The 15,375-nt window shown below is 47.2% G+C and overlaps 1 protein-coding gene across 1 annotated transcript in view; it reads right to left on the minus strand.

Annotated features, from left to right (window-relative positions):
- Positions 1 to 2,599: 2,599 nt before the first annotated feature.
- TNS3 (tensin 3) overlaps positions 2,600 to 15,375 on the minus strand; it is a 330,636-nt gene continuing 317,860 nt past the window's right edge. The window contains exons 29-32 of the mRNA XM_011996485.1: positions 9,802 to 9,970; positions 6,505 to 6,573; positions 6,380 to 6,406; positions 2,600 to 5,631 (exon numbers count right to left, since the gene is read on the minus strand). Of these exons, the coding sequence (XP_011851875.1) occupies positions 5,487 to 5,631; positions 6,380 to 6,406; positions 6,505 to 6,573; positions 9,802 to 9,970 (410 nt within the window). The 3' untranslated portion in view covers positions 2,600 to 5,486. The remainder of the gene's footprint in view (positions 5,632 to 6,379; positions 6,407 to 6,504; positions 6,574 to 9,801; positions 9,971 to 15,375) is intronic.

The following is a 15,375-nucleotide window of genomic DNA, read 5'->3' on the forward strand; positions in this document are numbered from 1 at the left end:
GAAATCTCTGCCCTCATGACCCAATTACTTCCCAAAGGTCCTATCTTTTAATACCATTACATTGAGTATTAGGTTTCAACACATAAATTTTAAAGAGACACAAACATTCAAACCATGGCATTCCAACTCTGGTGCCCCCAAATTAATATCCTTCTCACATGCAAAATACATTCATTTCATTTCAATTTCTCCAAAAGTCTTAACTTGTTCCAGCATCAACTACAAAGTCTAAAGTCCAGAGTCTCCTCTATAAAGATTATCTACATCAGATAAGGGTGAGACTCCAAGGTGTATTTTATCCTGAGGCACATTGCTCTCCACCTGTGAACTGTGAAACAAACAAGTTATGTGCTTCCAAAATGCAGTGATGGAATAGGCATAGGATAGACCTTCCCATTCTGAAGGGGAGAGATAGGAAAGAAAGGAGTAACAGGTTCTAGGTAAGTTCAAAACCCAACAGGGTAAACAGCACTTAATCTTAAGGCTTGAGAATAATCTTGTTTGACTTGATGTCCATCTTCTGCACACACTGGGCCAGGCATTGGACCACCAAGGCCTCAAAGCAGCCTTGCCCACATGGCTTTGCTGGACACAGCTGGTGGCTGCACCTGTCTGGCATCACTAGAGCCCCTGCTCCTATGGCTCCATTAGGCATTGCCCTAGCCGAGGCTCTCTGCAGTGGTCCTACCTCTGTGGCAGTTCTCTGCCTGGGCCCCTAGGTTCTCTGGTCATCTTTCGAAATCTAGATGGAGGCAGCTGCACATCCATAGCTCATGCACTCTGTGCACCTGTGGAGATGGTGTCATGCTGATGCCACCAAGGTTAGCTACCTATATGCTGTCTGAGGGATAGCCTGGTTTCTACCGACCCATACTAATATCCTTATCAAATAGTCATTTGGTCACACCCTTGATGTTCACTACTGAACATGCTATCTCATTTTGTATTAATGCCATACTACCAGACTAACAATGTTCCAAATCTTTAAGTTCTGCTTCTCTTTTCATTATAAATTTTGCCTTTAAATCATTTTCTCTTCTCACATTTTACTATAGGTACTCAAGAGAAGCCATGCTACTCTTTCAACATCTTGCTTAGATATTTCCTCAGTTAAATATCCAGCTTCATCACTCACAAGTTCTCCCTTCCTCAAAACATTAGGACAGGACACAATTCAGCCAAGTTCTTTGCCACTTGTTTCCTTCAGTTTTCAATATGTGTTCCTCATTTCCATCTAAAACCTCATCAGAATGGCCCTTACCGTCCATATTTCTACTAACATCATGCTCATGACCACTTAGGTATTATCTAAGAAGAGTGAGCCTTTCTCTATGGCTCTCCTTTCCTTCTGTGCCCCCAGCTGAATCCTGTTTACCGTTAACAGCAAATGTAGGCTTTTTCTAGCATGTACCTCAAAACCCCTCCAGCCTCTACACATTATCCAATTCCAAAGCCACTTCCACATTTTTAGATGTTTATTATACAATATCCCCACTCCTTGGTACAAATTTCTGTCTTAGTGCATTTGGGCTGCTGTAACAAAAATGTCATAAACTGGGTGGCTTATAAAAACAAATTTCAGTTCTGGAGGTTGGGAAGTCCAAGATTAAGGTGCTAGCATATTTGGTGTCTGGTGAGGGTCCATTCCTCACAGATGGCACCTTCTAGCTGTATCTTCACACTGTGGAGGAGGCAAACAAGGTCCCTTGGGCCTCTATAAGGGCACTAATCCCATTCATGATGCTCCACCCCCATGACTCAGTCACCTCACCTCTTAGTACCATCACGTTAGGATTAGGTTTCAACATATAGATTTCATGGAAGAACACAAATACTAAAACCATGGCATAGTTCCACCAGTTAGTGAGAGGAGAATGTTAAATTCTCCAACTATAATTGTGGATTTGTCCATTTCTGCTTTCGACTCTACCAGCTTTTACTTTATGTACAGTAAGTCCTCACTTAATGTTGTCCATAGATTCTTGACTAAGGAGGGAGGGGACAGGCCGAAGAGGGCAGAGAGTCAGTAGAAAAGGGCAAACTCCCTTGAGGTGGGGAGGGAGGAGCCTTGGCTGGGGGAACAGAAGAGGTGGGTGACACTGGCTGTCTCCAGACTCTGTTGATGTGTAAGTGAATCCACCAGAGTTTCAATATTCAGTTTTAGTGCCCACTTGAATAGACACTGGGAGGTCCCTCAGGAGGTGGCCCACTTTAGGCGTGTGTTCCTGCAGCCAGTGTGTGTGTAAGGGTATTCACAGCAACATCGAAGACATGTCAGGACCCATTATCAACACTGCATTGTGGTTAATCTTCAAGTCTTTAAATGTAACATTTCAAAGGTCTCTGGGCAGAAATCTTAATATACCCTTGAAGGCAAAACATTTGTGACTTTATAACTGAATCCACTGATTGTAAACACACATACATTGATGAACGAGCACACACGCAGAGGCACAGGCACATGTGCACAAAGATACATCTGTGCAAGCACATGCACACGTGTGCAGAGACACATACATAAAAGTGCACACATGCACACACACACGTGCACACACACACAAATGTCCTTCAGGGCACACAAATACCATCTCACGGAGGCTTACCAAGTTCATAATTTTATTATACTCTGAATAGAGATGATATTTAAAGAGCAGAGAAAATGACTATACAAAGGATTTATAGAACATTCATTTACATACTGGATATATTCTTTACAGTATCAGAAAAGTAAAAATATGCACTAACAAGTAAGGCAGAGAAGAAGACGTTACAAGGTATTTGATGCTGAGGATAAATGCACGGTGACTTTTAACATGGCTATAGCTTAACACTGGAGGAATACAACAATACGTTCTTTTACTGAGTAGTTAGTAGGACCCTGGCTATAACATGCGTTGGGCACATGAGTTCGTGAACTCTCCACATTTGCTCCCCAGGGCAGTATGCGCCTGTCCAGCGGGAGCCCTGGAGGCAAAATGCCTGAAGTGTTCCTTTTCCTGTGGCCCTAGAGCCGGTGTCCACGGTGGGGGCTCTCTCACGGTTTCTGAGCCCACAGTACAATCTGTGATGGCACACAGCTTGTTCTGTTTAATGCACATGTAACACAAAAGGAAGAAATAAACTTCCTATACCAGCTCTCCAGAAATCGTGGAAACTTGCTGCCTTTGGTTCCTCAGAAGGAGCTATCTGCTTGGAGCAAATTCCCTGATGCCCTTGACCACGTTTACCTTGTGTAAAAATCACACCTGGCCAATGAGTTCAAAAAGCATGTTTGCACGGCTTCCTGAATGCCGTCGAGGCATGGCTTCACGGGGGCCATCGCGGGCACCCCAATATCTCTGTGATTCCCTGGCAGGCTGTTTCTCAATACTGAGACCCTCGTTTGCTCTGACTTCTAAATGAGCTCTCTCATCCTTCATCAGAAGGATTAGGGACCTGGCCTGCACTCTTTGGGTTAAACATGGGTAGGGACCATCTCAGGATGAGGACCTCTTGGGGGAAGTACAAACCTCTGCTCCCAGTGGCCACATTCCTGCAGTGGATGAAAAACCGAGATGCTAGAAGCCTCTGCCAAAGACATAAGGGTCAACACGAGGATCTGCTGAAAATGCCAGCACCTCCTGACGGTCATGCCACCGCACGTTAGAGAAGGAGGTCTACAATGACCAAGGCAAACATTTGGCACAGAAATGAGGCACTTGGTTTGGTGCATCAATAGGAGCTAAAAAGTGGAATGGTCCACCTGCTTTCACACATGCGCACACGCACACACGTACACACGCACACACAACATCCACTGTGATTTGGCTGCTTCCAGCTCTGCCTGTTGCTAAGTTTTCCTCGGCCCCTCACTTTAAAGCAGAGTTCACAAAGCACACTCCCAAACCCCAGCTCCCTGACAGGAGCCTGTGACACCAGTGTGGCCTAAGACTGGGGACTTGACTTTTGAAAGCAGAGGGAATTTCGGGCTGGATCGCAATCAGGACAGTCAGCGTGCCTGCAGAGCACCTGCGCTGAGAGAGGACGGGGCCGAGGCCTTATTCTGATGTGGCCCAGCCCCATCTCTCACTCTGGGGATGTTCCAGGGTCACAAACTCCCCCAAACCTTTTGACCACGGACAGGTTCAAGCAAGAAAACCAGGGCTGGAATGTTGAAATAAGCCTGAAATATACTTGATTCAGTGGCTTAGATGATGGCAAACAATGGCACTCAAAAATAGCTTGTCAGTACCGGGGTTTCTTCTCTTTCTCCTCATCCTCCGTTCTGCTCACATATGCCGCAACCACACAGGGTCCCCAGAAAGAACCCCAGGGTGGCAAGGAGGAGCACGAAGGCGGCTGATAAATGCACGGGAACTTCAGGTCCTGCAGTGTCCGGCCTGAAGATCATTGAAAAGCCCGTGTCAGGGATGCCGAGTTTAAATCCAGGTGTTTCCCATCCCTCCTGGACTCTCTCCATCAGAAAGGAAGTCATCCACAACCGGGGAAAAACATTCCAATGAGTAAAACATCAGGGTAGGCTGCTTGAGGCAAAGCCACCTTTGGGCGGCACTGCACATGAGAGACCCACAGTCCACCGTACACTTTCGGTGGCCAGGGGCCTAGGGTGCATCCTACATGGCGACAAGCCTCGCAAAATCACAGCTTGGCAGGCTGCAGCATTCGACACTGGTACAGTATAGCAATGGCAAATTATCATAAATAATTTGGCATAAAATATAAATTACATAGAAATGATATTTTTGTTCCTTCTTCTCATTTCTCCTCTCAGGGTCCTCATAGGCTCTCCCCAGCCCAGCTCGCCCAGCTCGCCACAGGTGAGGAGGAGGCACGGAGCACTCACCATGGTGGGGTGGGGTGGGGTCTCTAATGCAGCCGTTTCTTCCCACCACCCTCATCCTCACAGCCCATCACAAAGGCCCCTCGTTTTAGGCCCCGCTGTGTTCCAGAAGGGCTTGACTTGCACAAACCTTCATCAAACATACGCCCCCTTCTGAGTTTCATTAGCATCTCCATCTTGGGAAGACCAAGGTGAGGGAAACTCCTGGCCTCAGGTGCAGCTGGACAGGAGCGCCCATGCCAATGGGTGAAGCATGGCAGTCACTTGTCACCTCTGCCTCAAGGGCGGGGGATTCCTCATCCCCCGGAATGCTGGTGTGCCAGGGATGTGGGGACCACCTCGTGTTCTGTGCTGTTTCCTTGCATGTCCCTTTCCCATGGGGACCCTAGGAGGTGGGGTGCACCCATGCCCAGCTTCTTCTACCCAAAAAACATGTGGCTACAGAGATGTGTCAGGTAAGTCAGTTTCAGGAAAGGTCAATTCACGGTGATGTTGTTTGTTCTTGTTTTTGTAGAGCTGGAAGATCCTCTTGGGCCTGGAATGTCAGGGTTACTAGTTTGGTAAAAAGTGGGGGCTCCACCCTCACCCCACAGCTGTCTCCAGGGCTTTGAGAGGCATCGGTGGGTCCAGGGTGGGAGGTGGGTTCTTAGACCTTCTTTGGGGAGCCAATCATGACCTTTGATACGAAGTTGACGATGGCACTGGCAGGCTGCTCAGGGTCATGCTCTGCAAACAGGTGGCACACATTATCCGTGGCACTGCCCTGCTTCCGGGCCACAAATCCAAAGACTCTGCCAAAGGAAAGTCCAGTTAGAGTGGTCAGTGTCCCACAAAGTACCAAGCTTCTACTTCCTCCAGCTGCCAGCGGCACAGTCAGGAGGAATTTTAAGTGGCATCTATCAAAAATCTACCAAATGCCCAGCACCCTGCTGGCCACCTGTTCATGCACTTTACCTCCAGCCTTCACAGACGCCTGTAATCCCAGCTACTTAGGAGGCTGAGGTAGGAGAATTGCTTGAACCCAGGAAGAGGTTGCAGTGAGCCAAGATCATGCCACTGCACTCCAGTCTGGGCAACAAAAGCAAAACTCTGTCTCCAAAAAAAAAAAAAAAAGATAAAAAAGAAAAGAAAAAAGAGGGACCTCTAACAGCTGCCTGGACTGGCTGTGGAGCAACAGTGTGATGAAGGCCCTCCTCCCTTGTATTTGGTAGATTTGGAACACCCGCTTCATCCACATGCCTGCACACAGGGAGGAATTCCTTCTAGCTGTGCAGACCTCAGCACTGCTGAGCCCATGCATTCCCAAATGGCCAAAAAGGCTGTGCCAACTGCACATTCAGCCAACAGCCGGCAGAGAAGTTAACAGCATCCAGATCCTTGTCCATAATGAGAACACTTTTACTTCCTTCTTTTTCAAAACAAATTGGCATGGTGTAGTCATTTTCTTATAAGGCACCCCCTATGACAATTTGGAATTCAACTTTGGAGTGTAACTGTAGACAAGGAGAGCATGTAAAGAAATCCCTCCCAGAAACTTACTTTGAGGAAGGGCCATCTTTGATCCACCTTGCAAATTAAAAAGAAAAAGAGAGTCAGGTTAATGTTTTAAACTGAAAGATAGAATTGAGTATACTCCTTGCTCAATAAAAATGCAAATTTCTTACTTCCTGTCTTGTGGGTCCAAGGCACAGAAAATCACACTGTTCACGGGGTAATGCCTCCGGAAGAAGAGCCTGTTGGGACACAGGGGAGAGAGGATGGTTCCTGTTACTAGGGCTTTTGGGTGATGGGGGATGCACTGGGCAGGCTCTCCCATACATGAAGATTCTTCCAGCAGAAAACATTTTATATTGTTACTCATCACTTGGAGAGAAGAAAGTGTGTGCTCATTCAAAGTCAACAGATGCCCTGAAGTTGGGCAGAACAGTTGTTACCAGTAGACGGCAGCACCACACAGGCTGAAACTGTCAGCCGTGAGGAAGACAGGAATCAGGTCAAGAAGCCCTACCAGGCCGGGCGCAGTGGCTCACGTTTGTAATCCCAACACCTGGGGAGGCCGAGGTGAGTGGATCACCTGAGGTTAGAAGTTCGAGACCAGCCTGGCCAGCATGGTGAAACCCCGTCTCTACTAAAAATACAAAAATTAGCTGGGCATGGTGACATGTGCCTGTAATTTCAGCTACTTGGGAGGCAGGAACAGGGGAATTGCTTGAACCTGGGAGGCAGAGGTTGCAATGGGCTGAGACCGCTCTACTGCTCTCCAGTTTGGGTGACAGAGTGAGATTCCACCTCAAAAAAAAAAAAAGCCCCAACGAACTGGAAAAGCTGGTGGGGTGTAAGATGGACACAAGGAAGCACCTCTGGTCCTGCCAGACACTGCTGGCTGCAGGATCATGGGGAAACCACTAACAGCCTCCAGCCTCCAAGCCTCAGTTTCCTCACCTGTGAAAAGTGGATCATGATACCAGCCCACTCCTTCCACAGAACAGACACCCAAATCAGATGCAGTCACAGGTCTGACAGCACTGAGTGAACAGTAAAGTGCTGTGCATGGAACATTCCTTAGGGAAGGACTCCACATGGTCACTGATATGACCCCCATAGAGACCTCCTTCCCAGCTCACCTGACAGCCCTTAGTCACTGACATGACCACCTGAGGCAACCTCCTCCAGCTCACCTGCCGAGCCCTTCCTTCCAAGAGTGCTATCCACCCAGTCCACATGGTCCCCAGAGGATGCCCATCTCAACACTGCTGTGTCCAGGCTGGGCCAGTCTAGCTGGCTTTGGGGTCAACCCTCTCCTTCTGGGAATGACTCTGCACTGGTACAGGGTAAAGCTCATCTGGAGATGAAGAGAGAGGCCAGGAGACAGGCAAGGGCAGAGGCAGAGCCTGGGCGTGCTTCAATTCAAGGTGACCCTGCAGCCACCTACAGCACCTCTCAAACAGGTGCCTTTTAAGGCTCACTGTTGGTGAGAAGATCCCCCTTTTGTCTAGAATTAGCCAGTCTGAACCCAAACTCTGTCTCTTACAATATGAAAGATCTGAACTGATGTGGACATGACCCGTCTCCAGGCAGTATAAAGAATACAGGGAAACTAAAGAGACACAGAAAAAAGACACCTCTGACAAGGGCACATAGAACAGATCCTGTGAAGAAATAACAGATCTTCCAAGGGCCGTGGGGAGGAGGGAACAGTCAACATTGTGAGGGTCCTTAAGGAGCCCAACCCCGACCCTGTGTCTACCATGTCGCCAAGCTATGCCTACAGACCCTGAATCCACCATGCAGCCTAGCCATGTCCCTGATGCTGACCCTCAGTCCACTAGGCAGTCTAGCCATACTCCTGACTGTAAGCCTGAGTCCACCAAGCAGCCTGGCCATGCCCTGAGCCTGACCCTGAGCCCTCCAGGTAGCTGATCCACATCCCGGACCCTAAGTCCACCATGTAGCTCAGCTATGCCCCTGACACTGACTCTGAGTCCACCGTGCAGCTGAGCCACCCCCAATGGGAAGCCTGAGTGAGTCATGTAGCCGAGCCATGCCCCTGACCCTGAGTCCACCATGTAGCTGAGCTATGCCTGACACTGACCCTGATTCCACCATGCAGCTAAGCCATGCCCAACTGGGACCCTGGGTGAGCCATGCAGCTGAGCCATGTCCCTGACGCTGAGTCCACCATAAAGCCAAGGCACAACCCTGACTCTGACCCTGAGTCCACCAAACAGCAAAGCTATGCCCCCTGAACCTGACCACGAGTCCACCATACAGTCGTGCAGCTAAGCCTTGCCTGTGACCTTGACCCTGAGAACACAGTGGGGCTGAGCCACGCACCTGACCCTGTCCCTGCGTGTGCCACACAGGGCACTTGCTGAGTGCCCTTTTCATTTGAGACACTAAACCCGGAAATAGGTATTTTGGTGCAAGATTGAAATATGAGAGCATCAAGAATTGGGACCTTGCCCAGGGTTACCTACTGGTCAGTGTCAGGGGCACTGAACGGGTCTGACCAGTAAAACCCACGTTCTGCTTCATGCTCATTTTTTCCAGCAGGTGAAGGGTGATGAGCAAAACCTGCCTAAACTCACTTATTCCTGATGCTACGGAGGGGAAGATCCTGCCTTCAACCTCCCAGGTGTTTTGGGCAGATGATGAAAATGTCCTGCGTCTAAGGACATGGACACCACAGAGAGGCACGGGGGCCCTGCTGGGGGAGCATCCTGAGAAAGAAGCCCGGCTGGTCTGAGTGTCCCCTGCCGGCCTGTCGGCTGTGATGGCTCCTGCCACAGTTGATGCCAACGTGCCTCCTCAACCACACAACACAAAACAAGTGCATCTGGACTGCTCTGTTCTTAGGCCACAGGCTCCACTCAGGGATGGCATTCTGGAAGGAGGGAGAGAGGAACAGCCCTATGGCTGCTCTGTTCCATGCCTGTGCTGGGCATTCAGTAAAGGTCCACATTGAGATCATCAGCTCCAGCGTAACTGGCTCAGTAACAGCTCTGGCCTAAGTCATTTGAAATTGGCCAATGGAAATAGTACATATCAAGGTCATACTCTCACCTGAAAGGAAATGAATGACCCTCTGTTAAAACAATAGGTTCTAAGATCAATGGATTCTGATCATAATATCAGAATGTTTTCAAAAAACTGAGTTAAACGATTTTTTACATTTGCAATTATGTGTGTATGTGTGCAGTTTTAAAACGCCAAATGTCTTTTTATTATTTTATTTTACTGATTTCTAAGAAAAATAACCTTCAGAACAAATGCTAATAGTTTCTATGTGGTTCCCAGGATCTATTTAATGGGAGAAAAATGCCTAGACAGGTCCTGGGTGACTCATGACCTCAAGGACGGCTAACGATTTACCTGGATGACTACCCGCACTAGGGAAGAGCAAGAGGAAGGTGACAGCCCCGCCCCTGCTGGACGGCTCCTGCCTCCCTCTAGACACTCACTTCCTCTGATTGTCTGTCAGGGTGATGCCCTGGGCTGACACCTTAAAGTGCACAACCGTGGACACAGGGGGTGGCTCCTGGACCAGGGTGATGCTCAGGGCCTTCTGGATCGCCTGGTGGCCGGTGAGGGACTCCATCTCCACGGAGTTCAAGTACCACACGTTGCAGGCTGGAAGACACCAAGGGAGACACATGTTAGTTGCAACTATTGGGACAGGTGTGTCCTGTTAACACACAGACAGCTGCTGATGTGCAGACTGTGGATTTATGAACGACTTGCGCATGTGGCCTGTGCTGGGTGCATGTAGGGCAGATGGCCTTTGCGCCTAATTCTGAAAACATGAAAAGTGAGTGCTCCAAGGATGCACTTGCTCCCACGTCAAGGCAGACAATAAGTGAGTCACCAGAGCAAAGCAGACCCGCCTGGTGTGGCTTTGCCTTCCCACCAGCCAGAGGGAGCTTTCTATTTGCCTTGCTGTAGTATTAAACCCTCATGTCACAGGTGGAGCCCAAGGCACCTTCTCTGGTCTCAGGGTGCGTCTGGACAACAATCACATTAACACGAAACCTGACTACTGTCATAAGTAAGGAGCCCAGAGGCCCACGAGAAACATCTGTGACGGAAGCATGTGTCCTGAAATCCTGGTTGCCGAGAGAAGGAATGGCTTGCAGTGAGCTCAGAGAACAGGCTGGAAAGAGCAAAAAGTGGCCCGGCCTTGCCTGTGTCCTGGCTCCCCATGCTGCCAAGGGAGGGCTGTGGATCCTGTCCCTGACCATCTCCTCTTGGGAGAAGAAAAACAACTGGGCTCCATAACAACTCTTCTCTCCCTTCTAGCCTGTGACCCTGCAGTTCAAGCACAAGTGCACGTGTGACTTCAGGGCATGGGTGAAATTGAGGTGTTTCAAGACATCCAGGCTCAGCCTGAAGCTCATTCATTGAAGGAAACCAGGGCCTCTCCTGCCCAAAGGCTGAGTAGGCTTCCTCCTGAGGAACAGAACTGCCCTCACTCACTCGCCCCCTATCTGCTATATACAAGTCCCTGTAAGTGACCATGCGGGTGTCTTAATTCCACAGTCAAAGGCCTCTAAAGTTTCACTTAACAGAAAAAGAGTGCTTCCCCATAGTCTACAGCAACACATCTCAGCACTCAGATGCACAGTATGCGCTGGGTGGTGGTGTCTCCCTCGGCCATGTCCTCCTGTGGGAGGCAGCCCTGGGGAGCAGCTCCATCTTCTCTTTGCCTTTAAGTCTGACTTTTCAGAACCAGCAAGGGTCGTGCCTATTGGCAGGTGGTTTGACTGGTGTTTGACAGGTGCACAGACAGATGTGCTGGCAGGTATGTTGGCAGGTGCACTGGAAGGTGCGCTGGCAGGTGGTTTGACAGGTGTGCTGCAGGGTACACTGACACACAAGACCACAGATGGGCTAGGATGTCCCTGGGTGTCACAGTGCAGGGCGACTTATGAGTTGTTGGACCACCCTTTCCCTCCACAGCAAAGGCCACAGTGTTTATAGCTGGAGACACTCTGAGGAATTGAGCCCACTATTTTTGATGATCACTTGGTGATATGGTTTGGCTGTGTCCCCACCCAAACCTCATCTTGAATTGTAGCTCTCATAATACCCACGTGTGGTGGGAGCAACCTGGTGTGAAGTAATTGAATCATGGGGTGGGTTTTTCCCATGCTGTTCTCATGGGAGTGAGTAAGTCTCACGAGATCTGATGGTTTTATAAAGGGCAGCTCCCCTGCACATACTCTCTTGCCTGCCACCATGTAAGATGTGCCTTTGCTCTTCCTTCACCTTCTACCATGATCATGAGGCCTCCTCAGCCAAGTGAAACTGTGAGTCCATTAAACCTCTTTATAAATTATATATAAACTTCTTTATAAATTACCCAGTCTCAGATGTGTCTGTATTAGCATCATGAGAACAGACAAGTATACTTGGCGATATTTATCAAGTGGATCTCAAATACCTAGAAGTAACCCAGAGGTCCTGCTCCTGAGGAGATTGAGAAAGGAAATATTCTATAACCACATGAGATAGTTAACCTGCAGGGAAAGACATTTGTGCCACATATTCATTATAGTGGGAAAAACCAGAAACACATCAGAAATGAGAGAGGGGTAAAATTAGCCCCCTTGGTGGAATACCAAGCAACCAGCAAGCAGTAACCAGGAAAATCACACGGCGGCATGGAAAGACGTCATCAGCAATCAGCGGGGAGAGCAGAATAAAAACCACGTCTGCTATGATTAGAACGGGAAAATGAAAAGCATGTGTGCATACAGATAGGAGCTGCGAGAGAGCCTGGAGAATTCAAAAACAGAATTCATGAAAGGGACAGTCCGCCTTTGATTTTATTAGCATTACTGTCATGCTGATCATGCAGTTACGAAAGAGAGAAAAAAGGGGACATTTTGACCTAACTACTAGGAAAATTCCACAAAATTGGCACAATCTCAATCAGTTCACACAGAACCACAGCTGCCACAACCCAGACCCATGCTCTCTTGAAGGAGTCACACATGGCTTTCTGATGGGGAGTAGTCTTGCTGGCGAGAGTTTGGTAGAAATCTGCTGTTTGGGGAATCTCTCTCCCCAGATGCAGGAGCTATGTCATCATTCCTCAAAGCAGAGAAGAAAATGCTGCCACTACGGAACCTGTTCTATGGAGCACACAGCAGCCAATTGACACCAAGTGCCCCAAAGCCTCTCTCCAGCAGAGAACAGGCATGCCTGTGCCTGCCTGTGATTGTCCAACTGCACCTGGCCCGACCATCCAGTGCCACTTGGCAAGTGCTCTTGGCCAGAGGTGAAGATTCAGTGCCCAGTGAGAGTTACCAGGAAGGCATCCACCAGACCCATGAAATGGAGCTCTGTCCATTGCTAGGCTACTCTGAGAAAAGGACTTGATAACACAGAACAAAAGTCTGAGGCCCACATGTGGGAATTTGTCCTAAGGCAACACTCCAGAAATCAGAAAAAGAAATAATGCAGAAAGATGGTCCTCTAGGCATTATCTGTGGTATTAAAAATTAGAAACATGCTAAATGAACATCCACAAGGAGGTGAATTATGTGATGGACCATTGTGTAGCCATGAAAATATGAGACCTGCATTATGTTTTAAGAACCAACTTATTATGCTAAGAGAAGAGAAAAGAATTGTACATGCAGCATGATCCCAAGTACAAGAAAAAACACAGTACAGGATTGGATCTGGTTGACATCAGGAGTGGTCTTTGGGCCAGAGAACACTGTACCTGCTGTCTACCCTTCCTCCCAACATTCAGGGGCTGCATAGGGGCAACAGATCTATGAGTAATTCATTTTTCCTTTTCTTTTATTTTACATTTTTAAAACTTAAAGAACATATATGACTTTATTTTAAAAAGCATACCTATCATATGCTAAAAAATGCAACCACAACATTTCTGGGAAATCTGTTAGAAGTCTACTAAAAAGAAATGTCTTTCTTTTCAGGATTGTATTATATTCCTCTGCTTCAACAAGAAACAATTAAGAAGCGAGGCTTAAAACACAAATAGAAATTGTTTTAGAGATTGGAACAAAGGCATAATGGCCTTAGTATCAAAAAAAGGATTAAACTGGAAAAAATTAAAAGTTTATTCCTATCTTTGTGAGCTGTCTGACTGCTAATATTTCTGAGTTTCGGCTTCCTGAATCTTTATAATGGGGAAATTGGACATGATCATTTCAAAGAACATTGCACATCCAGGAGTCTAGGACTCGAAGTGAATTAGGAAAACAGATGAAGTTCAGTTTAGGAAAGAAAACCCACTAAATTGCTGGAAGGTCATCAGAGATCGCAATAGTTCTACTATCTTGCCACAGTGCTTATTCTGCACTGATTCTAAACATCTGCAGACAATCCTCCAGGTAAAGACGACACCAGCTGAAGATTGGTGACTGTGACAGCCTCACTCTTCTGGTGACACATCTGCTGTCCTGGTTCCATGACTTGGAACCTGGGTTAATGTAATGGACAGCAGACATTTGTAGCTCTCAATGTGTTTTAGAAATAAGATTTTTAAAGGAAAGAAGCTCAAGGCAGTCATAATTCAAGCTTCATACAGAAATGCCCAACTCAGATGATCAGATACAAACTCAACGTTCTGAATGAAGTCTTGACTCTAAGAAGATCCACCCTTAAAAAAAAATTGGAGTTATTGATACATTTCAATGTAATTTTAAACGATGGAAAAGTGTACTTAAAAATGGTAAGTCAGGATAGAAGAGAAAGTTTTAATATCTAAAAACAAGTGCTATCAGGATGCACTGTTATGATCAACTAAATTCATTCAATTCATTTATTAATTCCACACTTACTGGGTGAATGCAGGATAACTAGGAAGCTAAAGGAGAAAAATGAAATTGCGTGTCCCCTGGTGCTACCATATTGGGCTGAATGGGCAGGGCTGTGTCCCTGAGATGATATGGGCATGGCTAGACGTGGGAGCTGAACGTCAGGCCTAGATCTGCCATTCAGGAGCCAGAGCTGCCACCTTGGGTCCTCTGTCTATGACAAAGGATGACAGGACACTACACCCACACGCCTTGTGGGTGAAGGGGAGGAGCCAATAAGCTGGGCAGGACAAGTGCTCTGTGCCTGTTGCTATCACTGTTCTTCTGCACTTTCTTGAACACTGACAATGCATAAGTTGTGATTTAAAAACCATTAATTAAAGGTTTTCAAAATTTCAAAGACATTTTTAAAAGGTGCAACTGAAACAAATAAATCCATCAGAGTGGATCTGGTTTCGTAGCCCTGTCTCCTCAGTTAAGAGTGAGTGAGCTGCTCATCAGAGAGGTCTATAGTAAATTCCTGCATCCTCCTGGGCACTTCACTGGGACCCACAGACAGGGTCCACTGTTACTTTAATAGAAGAAAGCTAAGAATCATGATGGGCTCCAGGGAAATAGACTTAAACAGATTTAGGGGCTGTGGCCCAGGACCAGCCCAGGCCCAAAGGTGAGATCTAGATCTCACAAGGGAAAGGGCGAGGCTGGCTTCCCAGGAAAGACCATTCCTCTTGGGCCAGAAAAATGCTCCCAAGGCATTTTCAATGTCCTATTCATTTCATCTTTTCAACTGCTATGTGTGGAAATACTATTATTCCCACTGACCAGATACAAACCTCAGGTCTGCGAAGCTAAGTGATTTGCCAGAGATCAAAATCCTGAGTGGCAGAACATGGCCGGAAACCCATGACCACAGCTACACTTCATTTTGGAGCTTCGAGCTTTAGCACACTTGCAATTTGGGGCAAGCTATTTTCACCTTTATTTTGGCCACAGGTAACTTATTCTATAAGGAGAGTCTAAAATGACTTAAACACTATAATTCCATTCAAAACAAAGTAATTTTACTTTAGCTGGGTAACAGACACAGTGATGTATAAATTTATAGAGAAAAGCTACATAGAAAAATCATGAAAATTATAGAGGAAATAAGAAAATACCTATATATTTCATACACCTTTATTGTGGAGTTACACTTGTAAACTACTCTGTAGTTATGAGGTACGGAATGGAGGTATTTCTAGT

This window comes from Mandrillus leucophaeus, unplaced genomic scaffold (assembly GCF_000951045.1).
Source record: "Mandrillus leucophaeus isolate KB7577 unplaced genomic scaffold, Mleu.le_1.0 Scaffold517, whole genome shotgun sequence".
In the NCBI taxonomy this organism is placed as follows: Eukaryota; Metazoa; Chordata; class Mammalia; order Primates; family Cercopithecidae; genus Mandrillus; species Mandrillus leucophaeus.